The sequence below is a fragment of the Drosophila tropicalis genome, unplaced genomic scaffold (genome assembly GCF_018151085.1).
Source record: "Drosophila tropicalis isolate 14030-0801.00 unplaced genomic scaffold, ASM1815108v1 contig_158, whole genome shotgun sequence".
Taxonomy (NCBI): domain Eukaryota; kingdom Metazoa; phylum Arthropoda; class Insecta; order Diptera; family Drosophilidae; genus Drosophila; species Drosophila tropicalis.
The window spans coordinates 5,411,025-5,429,027 of record NW_027172602.1 but is presented as its reverse complement, the minus strand read 5'-3'; the positions used below and the strand labels follow the sequence as shown (position 1 = coordinate 5,429,027).

The 18,003-nt window shown below is 37.1% G+C and overlaps 1 protein-coding gene across 1 annotated transcript in view; it reads left to right on the top strand.

Moving 5' to 3' along the window:
• Positions 1-5,597: 5,597 nt before the first annotated feature.
• SK (small conductance calcium-activated potassium channel) overlaps positions 5,598-18,003 on the top strand; it is a 58,028-nt gene continuing 45,622 nt past the window's right edge. The window contains 3 exon segments of the mRNA XM_068303871.1: positions 5,598-5,621; positions 10,813-12,039; positions 17,038-17,139. Coding sequence (XP_068159972.1) covers positions 10,813-12,039; positions 17,038-17,139 — 1,329 coding nt within the window. The 5' untranslated portion in view covers positions 5,598-5,621.

The window sequence follows — 18,003 nt, the reverse complement described above, 5'->3', positions numbered from 1 at the left end:
CTAGTCCCGACCGAGCTAACGACCAATCGACCGACCTAACCGAGGGAATGCATGGCAACATCTACGTATATACATGGTGCCCGAGCAACAAATTGAGTCAGTATCGCACAAACAACACTAACGGAAACATCAACGTGAAACCAACACGGACAGACTCTCTCTCACACACACACACTCTCTCTGTCTGTCTGTCCTCGTTGCCGTATTCGTCGTCGTCGTCGTCGGCGCTCACCGTTCACCGTTCACCACCTCATGTCAGTTTCATTCGCAGTCGCAGTCGCAGTCGTAGACTCTGACGACTGTCTGTGTGCTTGCGTGTGTGTGCCTGTGCATGTGCGTGCGTTAGTGTGTGTGTGTGTGTGTGTAAAATAAAAGAAATGTTCTGCATACTTTCAACGTCGCGCAGCAGTTAAAAACTTTCACCAACAACAAAAACAATAATATATATTGTAGTTAACACACACACACACACACACGCTCCCATACACACATACACATACACACTCATACTCAAAAAAGTGCTTGAACTTTTGGCCAAAAACAAATATATATATATGTATATATATATGTACATATTGTTAAACTCAATAACTAACTAACTAACTACCAACTGACTAATTGGCAGAACTTGATTAGAATTCTGCCACATAAATCCAAAGCCAACACCGACCCCTCCCCCCCAAAAACCCCTCACACAGTGGGCAAAAATAGAAAACTAAACTTGGCAAATTGCAATTGGAGTTGCAGGCAAAACACAAGAACCAACTTCGAACTGTTGTGAATGTCGCGTCAATGCATATTACATATACATATATACATACAAACCTGTTCAAGTACATATATATATATATTTATATATTTAGATTGCAAAAACTTATCGTGTCAAATGGCTTTGTTCGATGCTCTTTACTTCTGTTTATACCTTTTTTTTTTTTTAGTTAATCTCAAAATGAAGATGAATTTTTTTTTTATTAAAAATGAAAATGAAACAAGTGTAAAAATAAAAGGAAAGTGGAAATGGAAATGTGCACACATCAAGAGATGAAACAGAAAGCGAAACAAATACAACAACAACAACAACAACAGCATCAAGAGGAGCAGCAGTGGCAACAACATCAGCAGATGCACTTTAATCATACATAAAGTTGTCTTCTTTTTGGTTCGTCTTTCTCATTTGTTGGATCAGTGGGAAGATATAGACACAGACACACACACACACACACACACAAACACACACACAAACACACAAACACACATACACACACACATACACAGACAGACATCCACACCAAGACACATGCATAAATGGCAATATGGACGAGCATCAGCATTTGTTATATTGTATACTGCTCCTCCCTCGCCGTCTCCTTGCGCAGTGACGCGCGCGTGCCAAAAATTATTGTCAATTTTATTAAGCGAGAAGCAGAAGCAGCAGCAGCAGCTGCAGCGGCTATTTACTGAAGGCGCAACGACCACAGGAATCACGGGAACAATAACCACAACCACAACCACAACAACAACAACAGCAACGAACATTGCTAGAAGACCCCGAACAACATATACAAAGTAGGTACCCCATAATAAATACATACATCATTTTTTATGTACATACATTCATACATACATACATATATAGTTAGTATGTATGTATGCATAGGTCAACAGTCAATGTGCTACTACGCGATATACGAAGAGGGGCCGGGGGGTCCATTTGATATTTTTTCGTATTTTGGTTCTTTGTTTCAATGATGAGATTTTTATATTATTCAAGTTGAATATGGATAGTCAGCAGATGAATGATTTGTCAATCTATACAATGTAGTCGTAATATTAGGACCAATACTAAAAGAATACAGCAAAATATTTCTTTCAAAGGGATATAAACCATTGACATGAGTCGAAACATTTTCTCTATGCCTGGATGTCTATAGAGATTGTACCGAGAGTTTTTAAATGTATTTGACATTAATTTTTTGAAAGAAAACTTATTTGTTTACCAAAGATAAAGATAAAGATAAAGATAAAGACCATAATATTTAAGCATTTCCATTGCGATTGTTTGAAATTTTTGACATTTCCTTCATTTGTTTAATATTCAATTTCATGAAATTGATCAAGAAGTTGGACTATTTTTCTACGCTTAAAGATCCCATGAACTAGTTAATCATTATGAGCTTTAAATAACTCAAATGTTTCACATTTTCTATTACAAAATGGTAATTAAGTTAAAGTTTTGGTTTAAAGTGGTAGACCATTTGACATCAAAATTTGATCATTCTCGGGGGGACTTTCTCGAATTTTTAAGTTTTGAAACAATCAACTGATCTCAGAGTTCTAAATAGCTTAATTTTTTAGTTTTCTGTAAGGAATACACATTATTAAAGATATATAGAATATATAGTTGAATAATTTGATGGTTAAAGGTCAAAACTCACAGACACACACACACACACATATAAACAACCTTGATCAAGAGTATTCAATAGAATTATATTCAAGCATATAACATTTTCCATCAGGAATCTAAAAACATCAGCAAAAACCAAAAAACCGCAGCTCTAGTCGTAACTTGAGTTACCATAAAAAACTTTTATGACACTTGGGAGGAATAAAAACAGAAAGAGAGAGAGAGAGAGATAGTATCGGTTGGCAAATGGCATTTAAACTTTGAATAGGTGTGAAAATTCGAATGGGTTAAATATTATGGATTTTCATTTGGTTACGCCTTTACTTGGTACTGTGTGTGAGTGTGGTAAAGTCAGTTGTGGGACGACTAGCAAACAGGATTTTTTAAGTGTCCACACACACATGGACATAAATATTCTGTATGTATGTAGTTCACACACACACACAGGACAAACACTTATCCGATGTCAGAGTATATGTATGTGAATACTAAATGAGTTGTTAGTGTGTGTGTGTGTGTGTGTGGAAAAAGTCAAATATGTTTTTTGGTGCTTCAACTCGACCTCTTACCATCTCCTACCACCTCCTACTGCCTCACGTCACCTCTTGATACCCTCAGCTCACCCTTCCCCCATTTCCGACTCTGGCCATATATCCGCTTTGTATGCAGATTAGGGCAGCAACCGCGAAACCGCATCAGAGGCCCAACCAGCAGGCACACAAGAACAGGAAGTCGAAGCACCATCACCAGCGTCCGGACCTTTAAAGTGCCATGCAATCAAATGCTAGCCTCAGCTTAAAGACACACAGAGTGCGGGGCTAGGACGGAGGACTGGACGGATGTAGATGGGCTGTATGGGTTGTACCAGGCGAATGACGGTTGGTGGGGACTCTGAGCTGAGCCAAGTTGAAGAGTACTTTCCGTTGGGACCACAGAAAACAAAGCAGCAGGCCAACTGAGTACTCAGATCCATTTTTCGACTTAGGCATTAATGCAAAAAACAAAAATTTGAAATATATACATACAAATGTATGTACATATATAGCGAAAATCCCCCAAATAAGAATCCCCTGACGATGCACCAAAAATCATAAAAGCATAAAAGAAAAATCCAACACTAATTGCATGTTACATCATTTGCATAATAATAGCTATAAATAAAATGTTAAACCTATTCGAGTAAATTGTCTTTCTCAAGAAATTTGCAGTTTTATAAAGTCCGTTGAGACTATCTTTTAGTATCGAAATAAGTTAAACTTGAGCTTTCATTTGATGTCACTTGCAGTTTCATCCATAAAACATATTTTAGTGATCAAATCTCATACATAAACTGTATTAGGTCTTCTGATTGTTCAGATATTATAATAAACAATGGCGACTTTATAAGTTGGGACTTAACTAGTTCAGTTTCAGATGCAAGTAGTAATAATTAGTCGCCCATTCTGTGATGCGATCTACATTTGGTTCACTTTCTTCTTGGCATTTATTTTTGCAGTCCATTGGAAGAATTCGGAATTCATTTTAGCTAGCAAAGCTTTCGCATTTATGTACATAAATATCCAAGAATATAGACCACATACTCTACCCCCCTGTTCGTTCGTTTGGGCTCTCCGCTTTCCCGCATCCACCTTGCAGTTTCCAGTTGCCAGTTCCCGGTTCCCGGTTGCCGGTTCATAGATATATATGTATGCATGTATGTATATAGTCCCATTATCATGCACTTGTATGCCTCTGCCATGCGATCGTGTTGATTTTGAAATATGTTTGCGGTGAAGGAACTTGCCATAAATAGACACCGGCGTGCTGTTTTTTTTTTCTATTTGGTCTATTTGGTGTTTTTGTTTTCTTTCGTTGTTCAATGTACAACAGTTTCAATCCCGGGTGACCGGAGCCAGAAATATCCGCTCTGCTTTTCACTAGAGAGTTTTTATTCTTTTTCCTCACTGAGAATAATATTTTTGGCGCGCGCGAGAGGGGAGATATATGTATGTACATACATACATATGTATGTAGGGTATTGAGAGTGAGGAAAAGTTTTGATGTCTTCATTAAGCAGTCATTGGGAAAATTTAATGTTAATGTGAAACTAAATAAATGACATTCATTTAAGTCTCCTGGGGGTGGAGGGAGAGCGACTTGTGGAAAACAGTAGGAGAAGTAGGTACTATGTATGTGTGTATGTAGGTGTAGATGTTACTGTGCTGGAATGTGGGCGAATGTCAATCGGGGCACTCGCATCGTAATTTATTTACTGCTGCATATATTAAATAATCTTTGAATTTTTAATGGGGCATGGTTAATGACCAGAAAGAGTGTCAGCCATGAGAGCATGAACACGAAGCGTGAGTGTAATTAATGGAAACTGCAATCAATCATGCGCTCCAATTAACCGAATACATCTCCATTTCTCCATCTCTCTTCATTGCCATCGTCATCGCCGTCGCCATCGCCATCGCTATCTCTCCATCTCTAACCAGTCTGCCAGTGTGCTCTCTTGTCTGTCTATCTGCCTGACTGACTGCGTATACGATATCCTTGTAATGACCATTCACATTTTGGTATAGATTTCAAAAATATTCCATTAACAAACCGAACGAGTAAGCCCGACCTTGAGTTATCCTCGAAAATTTTTAGAGCTCGAACTATGTTGGCAGATTTATATGTATTTGAAATGATTTTGTGAAACGAAACATCCCACTAATGGTGATATGTATGTTAATTGCCAACACTGGTTAACTATGCGATCTGGCAACTCTGTTGCAACATTAAGAACCTCCGATAAAAATTTAAATTAAAAAATTTGTTTATATTTTCTTTGAATTCTAACAAATTGAGATGACATACTCATACTCATACTCATACTCATACTCATACTCATAAGTATTTAAACAAATTGATCTCTTGAGATCTTTTCGTGTAAACAAAAATATTCAATATTTTGTGTTTATGTTTTCAAAACTTTTGATCATTATTTAAAAAGGAAGTAACAAATTTATTGCAAAGTGTGCTCTAGTCTTTGCAGTATCTAAAAGATCTTAATTGAAACATAAACAGTATCACTCACTTAACTAATTACAAAAGATGACATACTCTTATTAAGGATAATGGCACATTAAGTCGTTACAAAACCCGCACGGTAACACAAAGTCGACTTTAGCAATTCACTTCGCATTTGGAACATTTAGAAAGTGGACAAAGGAATTGAAATTCGAATGTAAGCACAAAAACATTTTAAGGTTGGTCTTTTCTTTCCTTTTCATTATGTATTTTTCGTAACCATTTTGTTTGTAATGTGTATGTATGTATGTATGTATGTAGGTAGAAGCCTGCATCAAGATTCCATTCAATTTTCCTTTTGCCCATATACATAGAAAGCGAAAGGGTCACTGAACATACATAGTTGGTGATTGACAGAAGTGAATCTACCCTTGATTGGTGGCAAAGCTTCGTCTAGAGATCGGAGAACCACTATGCAAGTGGAAGATGATGTAGTACTAGTAATTTCCTTTAGATAGTTACTTATTTAATTGGCTTCTTAATAATTACTTTGTTCTATGTTAGCCTCTTTTCTCTTTTGAAGCATAAGAAATGGTATCCACAAAGTCGGCTTTAAGGAAATAATTTTTGTTTTCTTTGTTGTGGTATACAAGTTTTCGCTTTTCCGCTTCATTGGTCATAAGCCCGCACAGCCTTTTTGCAAATTTGCTATGAGTTTGGTGTATATAAGAGGAAGGGGATGGCAGGAAAATGGATGGATGGCTGGATGGCTGGATGGGTAGGTGCATTGGCGATTATTTTCACATCTGTCAATTTTTGATGCGTCCATTTTCCGTTGATTGATTTTCATTTTCATTGCGGTTGTATCTACTTAAAAATACATTTTGCCCAATGAGCAGAGTAAAGGAAAAGGCGAAAAGAATCGCATTTAAAATATTTATACATTTTATGTCAGGCACACACACACACAGAAGATAGGTAGGTATGTATATATGTACATAGTTAATTTACATAAGTCCATCATGACAAGCATCACTGTCTAACCAATGAACCCGCAGACCAAACACTGAATCCCAATTTGAATCAGCCTCAATAGACAACAGTTGGCAGATAGATGGGTCAACCGCTAGTCAGTCGTCTGTTTGGTTGGTTGGTCGCTTGGTTTTGGTTTCTGTTGTTGGCCATGTCTGTGTCCGTCTGTGTCCGTCTGTGTTACGGGTTTCATTTTCATTCAATTTACACTAGATTTTCACTCTACCCTTTTCAAAGCTGAGATACTGCCGACGGCCTAAAGGGATCATTGGTGCGGAATGTTGCGGCGCTGGTATGTCAGTTTTCGTTTTTCCTTGTTTATTTACACACAACAAAAAGAAAACACAGAAGGGAAAAATTGTCAGTAAATAAATATGTAACTTTTACATGCAGAACGATGGAGGGAGGCAAAAGGAAATCTTTCATTTAGTTACAAGTGTGAGTCATAGCACGCGAATAAAAAAAACAGAAACAGAAAATAATAAGAAGTAATTGCCGCTCACTCACGCCCCAACCCCACCCCCTCCCACTGCCCCATGCCTATCCACACGACCATACCATACTACTTAATTCCATAACATCCCCATTAGCCATTCGCAATTACCCATTAAAATAGCTCATGTGCATGTATAATTGTTTTTACTTACCCAAATGTTTGATGTCTATTTCGTATATTATGTATACACACACACACACACACAGAGAGAGAGAGGTTCTGTATGTAATGGGTAGGTGTATTCGTTTGGTATGTCATGGACAGGTGCTGACAACAACGTCAATTTCTTCTGAAAATAATGTATTTTTCTGATTTCCTGTAATTTCATAGAAAGAAAGAAATAATAATACTAAAAAAAAAAGTAACAGACAGAGAAAGAGAGAGAGAGAGAGAGAGTGACATAGAAAAAGAAAGGCAAAAACCATTGCTGCCAAATTGCCTAGATGGGTTCGAAGCAAAGTTGCACATTCATGGATGGTTGAATGGTTGGATGGATGGTTAGATGGATGGATGGATGTGTTCATTAACTTGGTTTTACTTGCCTGTGGCCTGCCTGTCAAATGGACGAAGGATACAAATCGTAAATGTCAATTCGGTAGTCGGACAGATCCTTTTCAGTTGTCGTATGAATTTACGGCTAGACGAAGGAACAATTGTCTATCCCCAATGTCACAGACATTGAGTTGGAGATACCAGAAAGAAAAACACAGCACAAAAAAAAATCACAGAAAAACCTATTGAAAAGTAAGCCCATAAATAAACTATATAAAGCTTTTAACGGTAAATAGAGGCTCGTTCAAAAATAGTGGAACAATGGATAATGGCACAGACAAGTGCTGACACTCTTTTTCTTGTCAACGAATCGTCAGAAGAAGTTTCAAAAAAGAACTTAAAATCCTTTTCAAAATTTAGTTTTAATTTTATTTAAAAAAAAAAATGTGTCAGTTGAAGTCAGCTGGCATTTATAACCGTTCATTTTTGGAAAAAAAAGAATCAGTACTTTCTTTAAGTTACGCAATATGCTTTTTGGCCCTTTTGTTTTTAGTTGCCACCTTTTATTTTTTGGGTCTCTGGGCAAATTAACGATTTTCTTGCCTTGTTGGACTGTTCATGGTAGGCATGTTGAACTCAAAGTGGGTGTAACTTTATAAAAGGGGGTACATATACATATACATATATATATATATATATATATTCTCGCTGACCTGCTCTCTGATTTTGAGTTGTGCAATAAAATTTTATCTGTACATGCGAACGTCCGTTCCTTTCGTTTGCTGAATGCGAGGTGGAGGTGGCCATTAAACAACGGTGTCAGGTTTGAATGGGCAAGGCAAAAGGAAAAAACCTGAATCGGCCATTAAACAATAGAATTTTCTTTTCTTTTTTCTGTATTTCTTCTTGCCAGGACAAAGAGAGAAAGAGAGGGAGATAGAGAGGGAGAGAGTTAAGAGATAGTATAATAAAGGGATAGAGGGATATATATATATATACAAGTTGGAGTGACAGAAAGAAAAGCCAGAGACCGATAGAGAGTTGATCCGCTTCGGTAACAAGCGTATTGGCCTGCTCTTGTTTTTGCTTTTATTGTTATTAGCCAAGCTGTCTCTTTTAGTGTCTATGTGTGTGTGTTGGCCATGTTTTAGCATTGAGTGCTGAATGACAGCAATGTACTTACATCTGGGTCACCAGCAACCAGTCACCAGTAGCAATATGTAACAACAGCACCAGCAGCATCACCTGAGGCAACTTGCATATAACTTTCTTACGAAAGTCCTACTCAACCAATTCCATCCTTTTCCCCGAGGAGAAAGCGTGAAAGGCATGAATTTGCGTCAATTCCATGGCTCCGTTTGCTGTTCTCGGTTCGTTCTGTGTGTTCACGCCAGTGTCACGTTTCGTTGCCATTTATAACGACAAATATTCCATCAGACAATCTAATTTATGAATAGCCAGGTAGGATATCTACATACATACAAACACAGCAGAAAAACAAATCAAATAATATCTAGCGAACATAATTTTCCCATTATCCAACTACTGCAAATCATGTTTGGAGTTCTTCTTCATCATCAATTAGGATTAGGATTACCTGTGAAATAGAATTACCCATATGGGAGTATGTGTGTACATTTGTGTGTGTGTGTGTGTGTGTGTGTGTTGGACAAAACAGAAAACATATTTTGTTCACTTTGGAATCCTTGTATTAACTTTATTCTCTTAAGTCAAAACTATTTAAAGTTATGAAAATGAAGAACTAAAAATCGTAATTAGTTATCCTTTATAAGTACTATGATCCTCATAGCCTCTGAATGTTTTGGTGGACTCATTCGTTTATCATTTTGGAATATGGTAAATAAGTTTTTGGGTTTCTTCTGTTCTTTCTTTGTTATTGTTATGGAAGGCAATGAATTGAAGGTCACAAATGAATATAATTTTGTTTTGTGATTATGTAAGAACATTTATTGTTATTATTTTGGCGACACACACACATACATATACATTAACACCACGCCACGAGGCTTCATTCTCATTTGTGTTGGCGTTTTTATTTTGAGTTTCTCTGTCAGAACTGACAAATCAATCAATACAAGCTCTCAAAAGAAATACAACGATGTGTGTCTAAATTTTGTGTTTTTTTTTTCGGTAATATTATTGCCATTGATAATGATTTTCAAGCTGTAAATAGGGCATCGAAATTGAATTGAATACACTTTTTGGTAAAATGAGATTGCATTTGAACGAATTTCAACCAATTTGAAGTCGAAATGTAATTCGCTGGCACATGCCACTGGCACTGGCACGGACACGGGCACGGCCACAGGCATGGGCACGGACAAGGACGATAAAGGGCTATGTAAACAGAGTGTGTGTGAAAGAGAAAGACAGAAACGTACATAGTCGGATTGTCTAGCTCGGGGCCAACTATTATTAGCGGCACGCTCGACATGCGAATACGTACGTACGTAAGTATGTACGTATGTACGTATCTACATACCTACGTATAAGGCGCTGAAAAGGTGTTATTGATGACGATGTTGTTGTGGGAATGGGAATGGAAATGAGCTTTTCATAGTTGGGTCGGTTTGGTTAGCTGCTTTCGAACAGGTGTTAAACTTTTCACATTCCTGAACTGTTAGTCCCTGCAATGACGAGTCGAGTTGGTTTGGGTTGGGTTGGGTTCGGTTCGGTTTGGGTCGGGTTGAGTTGAGTTGAGTTGAGTCGCTCGTCTCGAGTTGTGTGGTTTCCTCCTTTGCTTCCAAAAAACCGAGTTTCTTGCATAATTTACAACATTTGTTTGTATTTATAGCTGGATTATTGATTTTCACCTTTTAGATTTCGAAGTTGTTTCAAATTAATATTTGTATTCTATTACAAACACGCAAAAGCAAGCGTTTTCTACCCCCTAAAGTATACTACATACAAACACACTCACACACACACACACACACACGCATATATCCGACTTAAATGTATTCATGATAAGCATCAAGCATACGAGTCAATCAAGGCATATCCGTCTGTCAAATGAACGTCAAGACCATCAACTTTGGCATTGAAGTCTTGTCTAGTCTTCACATACAGTATGATCAAATTTTTGAGTTAATCAAAAGGAATATTAACCATAGATAACAGTCCCGTAAATACATATAGATATTAGTTGAATTCCAAGCTATTAATGGCAGGTATTTGTATAACGACTTCAATTTGGAATGTGGTTTGAACCGGTACGTACCGTAACGACCAGAGATTTGTATGTTTGGTTACCCTTCGATTGTTGCTATGGCAGCCAAATAGAATAGAATATATGTATGTATAATTATTCTGTTTCATCATTATCTATAAATTGTGGTTTCTTTTTCTTTGCTTCTTCTGCTTACAGATGTCAATTCAAAAGCTAAACGACAACTCCAATTCGGGATATGTCAGTTCCGAGGAGACGGACTCACTGTTAGTTTCGAACCCATCGAAGGGCAGAAGTGCCCTATTGCGACAGGTGATGAATAGCTCGGCGAATGGACCAACAGCAAATAATTCAATGGCTTCCACTTCGGGCAGTGGTAGTGGCGGCAGTTGCAGTGGCAGCGGCGGTGGTGGCGGAGGCGGCGGTAGTGGGAGTGGTGGTGGTGGGGGTAAACCGACATTAATGCGACAAGATCGCACTTCCACATATCTAACCAGTCCGCAGCAGTCGCAACAGGCCCGCATGGGCTCCGAGGAGAGTATGCGACACGACGAGGATATTGAGCAAGGATTGCGGACTGCATCGGCCACATCAGCATCCGCATCTGCATCCATTGTGCCTGACATTGAAGTGCATCAAGAAGAGGACCAAGAACTAACACAAAACACATCAACGACCACAACAATATCGGCCTCGGCCACAGCGGAACAGCCGAAGCAATCGCAACCGACCATATCAATTATGAATTTAAGTCTTAAGCCGCACGAGCATGGCCATGGCTATGGCCATGGACATGGACATGGACCCGGTGCCGGACCTGGACCTGGACCTGGACCCGGACCCGGCAGCCATCCCAATTTGGGCACCTCATCATATCAGAATCTATCGTCTAGCATACCGCCGAGTGCACCCAGCCGCTGTCGAGCTTGTCGCAATTGTAACCGTCGCGCTTCCACCACTCCCATCTCCACGGCGGGACAAATCGATAGATCAACGTCGCGTGACAGTGTGAAAAGTGCCTTCCAACAGGGTAATTTGACCAGCTCGATGGCCATATGCATATCAAACTCAGCCCTCCAGCAGCAGCAGCAACAACAGCAGCAACTGTTTCATCATCAACAATTGCAGCTGCAACATCATCAACAACAACAACATCAACAACAGCTGCAACAACAGCAAGTGCCGCCAGTGTTAATCACGTCATCGCCAACAAACGGTTCGCGAATCATACGTCAGAGCTCACAACCGGAATCAAGCACTACGGCCATCTGTTGCGGCACACATAGCTCTTGTGTTGGCCACTCCCATTCGCATACGGTGCCAAATGTCTCATTGAAGCAGCTGCGGGAAAGCACCACCGATGGCATTGCGGGCATTGCGGCCGATTCCCTAAGGATTAATGGCGGCATGCGGCCATTTAAACAGGTGAGAGAGCCGAATCGACCCCCAGCCCCATTTTCTCCCCATCTTCTCACCCCATTTAAATTACTACTACTACGTAACCATCATTTTATGTACATATATATGTATGTATGTATGTGTCAGTTGGTCATTCATTTTGGCCATGGGAGGCCCATAAAGGGTAGCTTTACCCACCCATCAAAGTAATCCCCACTACTCCCATTTCCCCTGACCTTCCACAAAAAACCATGTAAATCGTAAATAATTGTGTCTTCCTTCCTTCCAGTTAACACCTTCTTATTCCATAGTATATATATATGTAATATTACTTATAGTATATATATGTATATGTATATACTATATATGTAGGTACATATTTGTAAGCACTATTTGCGCACTCGATGTTAGCAAATAATCCTTCTGAACCTTTATTAATCCCATCAAATGCAAGGTCAGGGCACCTAACTACATATGTTGTTTGTATAAAACTAAATCTAATGTGATCTCAACATCGTTTGAGTAATCAATAAATTTCAGTTATAAATAGTATATTTAATACACATACATAATATTATAAGTTAGCCAAAATGAGGGTAATATTTCACATAAGGGAGAATCATTAAGTAAAACTTGTTCTTGTCGACTTTTCTGTATATAGATAACACTAGGTTTCATGTAGATAGTCAAAACAACTTTTCATATGCCAAATAAATTTTATATTATCAGGACTACTTTCACTTTTTCGTGTCGTTTTCAAAGTGTAAATTGAGTATTCTCAATTCCTAGTGATCTTACTTAATTTGAAACTTTTGATTCTATCAATTATCAGTTAATAGCTAAACAAACAATTTGTAAGTTTAATACTATTTTCAGTATAGGATATAGTTGTAAACTAACGACCTAAGTATGCCCTAACCAGCACTAGTAACTATATCCATAAACTAGCTTAGGTCTCGAAACCGAATCCTTTTTATACCTACTTCTCAATATATTCAAGAATATAACAAATAATTTACTAACTTTGGTTAGAGATCAATCTTATAATATTATGCGGTTGTTTGTCTTCTATGATTAGAAGATTTTATTAAGAGCTCATACTTGGCAATAGTCAAATCATAGAACAACATAAAACGTTAAAAAGATTGCTGAAATCGGCTTATTTCTAGATGGATAACTCGTCAAGAAACTTTCCTTTTTATTGATTTCAAAGTCAATCAATTTGAATTCGAGAAATTTGGCTCAATGTTAAGTAAAAGAACAAATCTTTGATACACGATATCGGAAATGAGAACAGGGTTCTATATACAAAGAAAATTAGTTTTAATGTCTAAAATTCTATATACAGCACTTCTAATTAACTGTAGCATAATAACTAATTGATTTAATCAATAATATTCATATTAGGGCCAACTAACTTTTTGAATAAATTAGACCGTTTTATTTAGCATAGAGTTAGTTAGTGACTTTAGACATTGTTTGTGCTCTTGTTACCTATGTATGTATATATGTATGTATGTATGTACCTAATACCTATCAAGTTTGAGTCCTAGTTAGTTGTCAGCTATCCTACTACTTTTACTAATACTATTACTAATCTATTACTAATTCTAATTCTGCGTCATACTATGTATAATATATATATATATGTATATATATGTGTATATATATGCTCGTACCATCAATATATCGTCTTACGCTATAATAGTCATAAAACAGTTTTCCATCATAATTGTGTATTTTTTGTTTATTTTGTGCTATTTTGTTGCTGTTGTTTTTTTTGTGTTTTTTTTTTTTCGTTTTCATTTTCTCGTGGCTGTTGAAATCCAATTAGTAAAAATCAATATTGCTCATACAATTATTATACTGATTTTTTGTTCTTCTTTTTCCCAAATTTGATTTCTGTTTACACAGGTTTTTTTCGTTGTTATACCCTTGCAGAGGGTATTATAAAATTGGTCAGATGTTTGTAACGCACAGAAGGAGACGTTTCCGACCCCATAAAGTATATATATTCTTGATCAGCATGAGAAGCTAAGTCGATATAGCCATGTCCGTCTGTCCGTCTGTCCGTCTGTCCGTCTGTCCGTCTGTCCGTCTGTCCGTCTGTCCGTCGGTGCGTACGCGTTTTACTCAGCCATCTTAAGAGCTATCGGGATGAAATTTTTTTTGGGAGCTTTTTTTTACCCGGGTGAGATAAAGTATGAAAATCTTTGGGATCGGACTACTATATCATATAGCTCTGGAACAAAAATTTTTGCAAAAATTGGAGTATCCCCATGAAATTTACCAATATAATAGAATTTGATATAAAATCTCAGATCCCAAAATTTGACCCTGATCGGATAAATAGAACACAAGTTACAGTCTATATAAATCGGTTCAATCGCTGCCGGCAGCTCTGCTTGCTGCCTACTACGTCATCAGCAAATCAACAGAGCACATGCATACACACACAGACGCAACGCTACATAAACTGTATGTGTATGCGTGCGTTGCTTTGCTTAGGGAATGAGGGAAGAAGAAGAACAAATTGTACATAGTATGAAAAGTAAAATTGTTTTGTTTGTATATTAATGAATTGAGTTGCAGAAAACAAATTTTGAACATGTGAAATTATTATTGTCAAGGACTGCAAGGGTATATAAACTTCGGCATAGCCGAATTTAACTTCTTTGATATTTTTTTTCTGTTTTGGGTCCCAAGCAGATTAACAAATTACTATTCAGGAGAACAGAAAGACAGGGAATCAGAGAGAGAGAGAGGGAGAGACGAATGGGGCAGTGAGGGGGTTGGATTGGAAACGGTTACCAAATTCGAAAGAATTTTTAAATTGGGCCAAAATATAACAGTCAGGAGAAGCAGAAGATGTAGGAGGATAAGGAGAATAAAGAGAAGAAGCTATAAGGCTAATTGTCGTGTCCGAATGAAGAATTATTGAATATAATTATAATTAATATCAATATCCGCTTAATGTCTAAGTTTGCCAGTTTGAAAAACCAGAAATTGTTTTTGACGTCTTCAATGTGGCTGGAAAGTGACCTTAACATGATTGATGAATGTTTTCACTCTTTGACATTTGCCATCGCGTTTTCATTTTATTTTTTTCTATGCGAGTGTGTGTGTGTGTGTGCGTCCCATCTATACCATCCCGACGACACAGCAACAGCTATATATATATACATATATTCACAAAGATAGATAGATAGATAGATAATTGCTTTTGGCCAGCCAGACAGACACTCTGCTATCCGAACCCGAACCTAAACCTAAACCCTAAGACCAAACCCAACTCGTAACCAAAACTGAGCTTTGTTCAAGTCCAGAGCGCCAGAAAACCCATATTCGTAAAGCAGCTTATGTTTGGATGGAACAAAGCTTTTCCCTTCATTTTCATTCAGAATACAATCAGAAATAAAAGAAAAGAGAATCGCTGGAAAACACATTATGGTAAAATGGCCAAAAAAAGGAAGGCAGCAAACTAATAAAGGAATGAGCCAACGAAAAAAAAGAAAACATAGACCAAAAGGAAATACTCTAATGAAATTCTTTGTTGCATCTGGTAAGCTTCATTTGACAAGCTTTAATAGAATTATTAATTCGATATCCTCCTTCTTCCTCGTATTTCGTATAATTCAAGTTAAAAAGCTTAAGCATTCTACAAGCTTTTTTCCTTCTGCCCCATTATATATACATATATCTCTATATTGTACAAATAGCTTTCCGCTTAGTTTGTTTATGTTGTAGAAGCCAGGCAATGGTTGGGTTTGGGGGGATGGTTGGTTTTTCAAGAGCTTTTCACTTAATTATGCAACGTGACTAGCAACAACTAAGAACTTTTCATTCATCCATCCTACTAACTAACACACTAACATGCTGATAGTATATGTAGACAGATAAGTAAGCACATTGTATTAACTTATGTGCCATTAGGGTGACTCAAAATATCACGAAAAGGGATATAACTTTAACTGGCATACATTGCGTATACGTAGTATATATTTTGTTGACATAGTTGTTTAGACCAAGAACTATTGCAAGATTTATACCTTCTTAACAAAAATATATTATTGAAATAAAATCTGCATTGTTTTTTGCCAATTGTCCAAGTCCATTTAAAGTAACGTATACGCACCGTGTGCCAGCTGATCAAATAACAAGCATTCTAGAAATGAGAACAAATAGAGAAAAGCATCTCCGATCGCATATATATGCTTAAGATCAAAACGACAAGACAAGATCCGTTTGTCCGTCCGGGGCAAACTTCTCCCAGACTTCTCCTCATGAGATTATCACCAACAGACGCTTTTTTTCGGGGCCACCCTAATGTAAATGTAGGATATTCTGCTGTAGTGCTTTGTCTTTTCATTGAAAGTTAAGCTATTTGAAAAGTTTAGCTCAAGTGGAGAGTGTGTGTGTGTGTGTGTGTGTGTGTACGTATGTACGTATATCAACAATCCTTTCCTATAATTGCTGTAAGAAATTAGAATATGCCAACGACTTTCATTCAGTGAAAAGTCCTTAAATAAAGCTAGTTAAATATATATTTATATCTAATTGTAGGAATTGATCTGAGTAGAGCGCCATCTAGTGGCGAGCTTTAAGTGATAGCTTCTATCTAATACAATAATTATGTGGATTTTAAACAATTTCATACTGATATTTTTTTCCTACTCATTTCCATATTTATGTATGTATTTAATGTATTACCTACTTAGTTAACCTAAATAAGTCCAAATAATAGTTTATAACTATTTCAATATCTACTTATTTAACCCCTTATATGTATGTATGTACTATCCTTAATAACGATATTAAATTATATTCTCTTTATGTATAACAACTAGCCCTTACTCTTACCTTAACTATCTACCTATATTATATGTATGTATTTATCTTGATGTCGCTTAAAATTTAACCCGAATCAACTAAATATGCACAAAGAAAATAAACAAAAAAAAAAAAACAATTAAAAAGAAAAAAAAAAAACTGTACTAATCACTCTCGCATCAACATTCTCTTCAGGGCGTTCTTCTAATGCCTCGCACATTGTCCGAAAGCCGAAAATTGCGACTTAGAAGGGCCTTCACAGAAGCTACTAACGAAACTCTCCAATGCTCCAAAATGGTATTTAAAAACAAACAAACAAACAAACAAAACTAACTAAATCAAACAAATTACTCCCCTCTTTCCCGCAATAATGCCTTGCTGTCTAGCATTTTGGTTACATTAATTTATATATGCATAGTTACATACATGTGTTTCCATATATGTACAAAAACAAAACAAAATACATGAAAACCGAAAAGAAATGAAAACAAATTATTACAAGCAATAATAATAAACTTAGTTCAAGTTTTGTTGATGGCACCGCCTTGCCTTCATTTTTGTACGTATATCTACTAACCAAGAACCCCCGCCCCCTGCCCCCTAACCACCGCCTTTCCCGCTGTCGTTTGCTGCCTGCCTGCCTGCCGCAGAGAAAACTAAAAAAACCCTGGCGATGATAATTCACATACATTTCACCACCTCAAAAACCCCAAAAACCAAAACCAAAAATAGAAACGAACACAATCACTTGTGGTTGAACCTTAAACTGCTTTTAAATCGCAACGAATTGTACCTGTCCTAGAGCACACCTGTTATTTGTACTTGAATGACAGGACATTCCCTTAAGTTCCTTAAGTCAAATCAGAAACCAAAATTGAGTTTGAATTAGTCGCATCCCAAATGTGTGCACCAAAAAGCAATCTTCTTATCGTAGTTAGTAACTATGTATAAGTAGTTAGTATGTTTATTTTTTGTTGCCCTCGAATTGTATTATTTAAATAAAGGTAAGCAGCAAATGTAATAAGCAATGCTAATGCTTCTCTCACACCTTAGCTTTGACTTGTTTTCCTGCACCAATTTTGTTTATTGATTTCAAATCGTATTATATAGTTACTATATGTATGTATGCCTTTAAATACTTGCTAAATATATTAAACTACA